This window comes from Colobus angolensis, unplaced genomic scaffold (assembly GCF_000951035.1).
Source record: "Colobus angolensis palliatus isolate OR3802 unplaced genomic scaffold, Cang.pa_1.0 Scaffold107, whole genome shotgun sequence".
Lineage (NCBI taxonomy): Eukaryota > Metazoa > Chordata > Mammalia > Primates > Cercopithecidae > Colobus > Colobus angolensis.
The window spans coordinates 1,007,438-1,009,752 of NW_012111697.1; the positions used below are offsets into that span (position 1 = coordinate 1,007,438).

Genomic DNA, 2,315 nt, shown 5'->3' on the forward strand with positions numbered 1-2,315 from the left:
ACTATGTTGGCCAGGCTGGTCTCAAACTCCTGACCCTGTGATCTGCCCACCTTGGCCTCCCAAAGTGCTGGGATTACAGGTATGAGCCACCACACCTGGCTAGTTTTTTGTTTGTTTGTTTTTTAAGATAGGGTCTTGCTCTGTCAATCAGGCTGGAGTGCAGTGGTGTAATCTTGGCTCACTGCAACCTTTGCCTCCTGGGTTCAAGCGATTCTCCTGCCTCAGCCTCCCTAGTAGCTGGGATTACAGACACCCACTACCATGCCTGGCTAATTTTTGTATTTTTAGTAGAGACAAGAGTTTCACCATGTTGGCCATGGCTGGTCTCAAACTCCTGACCTCAGGTAATCTGCCTGCCTCGGCCTCCCAAAGTGCTGGGCCACAGCACCCAACCAACACTTTTTTTTTTTTTTGGAGATGGAGTTTCACTCTTGTTGCCCAGGCTGGAGTGCAGTGATGCAATCTCGGCTCACTGCAACCTCCTCCTGAGTTCAAGTGATTCTCATGCCTCAGCCTCCCAAGTAGCTGGAATTACAGGCGCCTGCCACCATGCCCAGCCAATTTGTATTTTTAGTACAGATGGGGTTTCTCCATGTTGGTCAGGCTGGTCTCGAACTCCCGACCTCAGGTGATGCGCCCGCCTCGGCCTCCCAAAGTGCTGGGATTATAGGCGTGAGCCACCGCGCCGGGCACCAACACTTATTTTTAAAATCAGTTTAGTGGCTTACGCCTCTAATCCCAGCATGGAGAACATCAGCTCTGTGTGTGTGTGTGTGTTTGTGTGTGTGTGTGTGTGTGTGTGTTTTGTTTCTTTCACTTTTGTTTTCTTTGTTATGTGTGTGTTTTTAAATCTCCCCCTCTGATGTGGAGCTAGAGTTGAGAGCCACATTGGAGATGCAGGCAGCCACAAATGGTTCACAGATCCCTCTCTACCAAATCCCTTGCATCACTGTTCCTAACTTTCCTTGATATAATGCTATTGTCTGCCTTAGTATAACCACCATTAACTGCAGACCAGGTTTCTCCTTTGAGGCAGGCTTCCTGCAGGACCTGCGTGAAGTAGGTCTAGTTTAGGTGTAGCCATCATTTAATCCTGCACATCTGAAATGTTTCTTTCTTTTTTTTTTTTTTTTTGAGACGGAGTCTCGCTCTGTTGCCCGGGCTGGAGTGCAGTGGCCTGATCTCAGCTCACTGCAAGCTCCGCCTCCCGGGTTCACGCCATGATCCTGCCTCAGCCTCCGGAGTAGCTGGGAGTACAGGCGCCCGCCACCTCGCCCGGCTAGTTTTTTTGTATTTTTTAGTAGAGACGGGGTTTCACCATGTTAGCCAGGATGGTCTCGATCTCCTGACCTCGTGATCCGCCCGTCTCGGCCTCCCAAAGTGCTGGGATTACAGGCTTGAGCCACCGCGCCTGGCCACAACTGAAATGGTTCTTAATGGACCATCAGAAAGTGTTTGAATTTCTCAGTGTGTTTTTGTAAATTATCAATATCTTACTCCTTTGTGTGGCTCACCTTTCAATAATTTCACTGATGTCTGAGAAATTATATTCATGGTATATGAAAACATTTGTTCTCTTAAGTGAAGCTGAACCAAATGGAAAAACGGTATTTCCACAAAACAAATTTTAAGAAAATGGCCAGTCCTCCAGAGGGCGCTCACGTGCTGTTCTTTTCATTTGCGGTTCAGGTTCAAGAGCAAACCAAAGAGCCCAGTAAGAACCCTCTTCTCAGGAAGAAACGGGCCCTGCTGCTGTCTGAGCCATCGCTCCTTCGAACCGTGCAGCAGATCCCAGGAGTTGGAAAAGTTAAAGCTCCCCTTCTCCTCCAGAAGTTTCCAAGCATCCAGCAACTGAGTAATGCTTCCATTCGGGAACTGGAGCAGGTGGTCGGACAAGCAGTGGCAAAGCAGATCCATGCCTTCTTCACACAGCCCAGGTGATGGTTGGCCTCAGGGCCACAGTGTCTTCTCCCAAGACCACAAACACCAGGATCTTGTTTTCAGCTTTAAAAAGCAAGAGAATGGGCTGGGCATGGTAGCTCATGCCTGTAATCTCAGCACTTTGGGAGGCCGAAGCCAGCAGATCACCTGAGGTCAGGAGTTCAAGACCATCCACTGGCCAACATGGAGAAACCTGTCTCTACTAAAAATAGACAAAATTAGCCAGGCATGGTGACAGGCGCCTAAAATCCCAGCTACTTGGGAGGCCGAGGCACGGGAATCACTTGAACCTGGGAGACGGAGGTTGCAGTGAGCCGAGATCGTACCACTGCACTCCAGCCTGGGCGCCAAAGTGAGACCCTGGCTCTGTAAAA

At 49.5% G+C, this 2,315-nt stretch overlaps 1 protein-coding gene across 1 annotated transcript in view; it reads left to right on the top strand.

The window, feature by feature from the left end:
- The window catches only part of LOC105515524 (chromosome unknown open reading frame, human C19orf40), a 22,969-nt gene that overhangs the window by 2,534 nt on the left and 18,120 nt on the right, over window positions 1-2,315 (top strand). Inside the window, exon 5 of the mRNA XM_011947350.1 lies at window positions 1,690-2,293. Coding sequence (XP_011802740.1) covers window positions 1,690-1,941 — 252 coding nt within the window. The 3' untranslated portion in view covers window positions 1,942-2,293. The remainder of the gene's footprint in view (window positions 1-1,689; window positions 2,294-2,315) is intronic.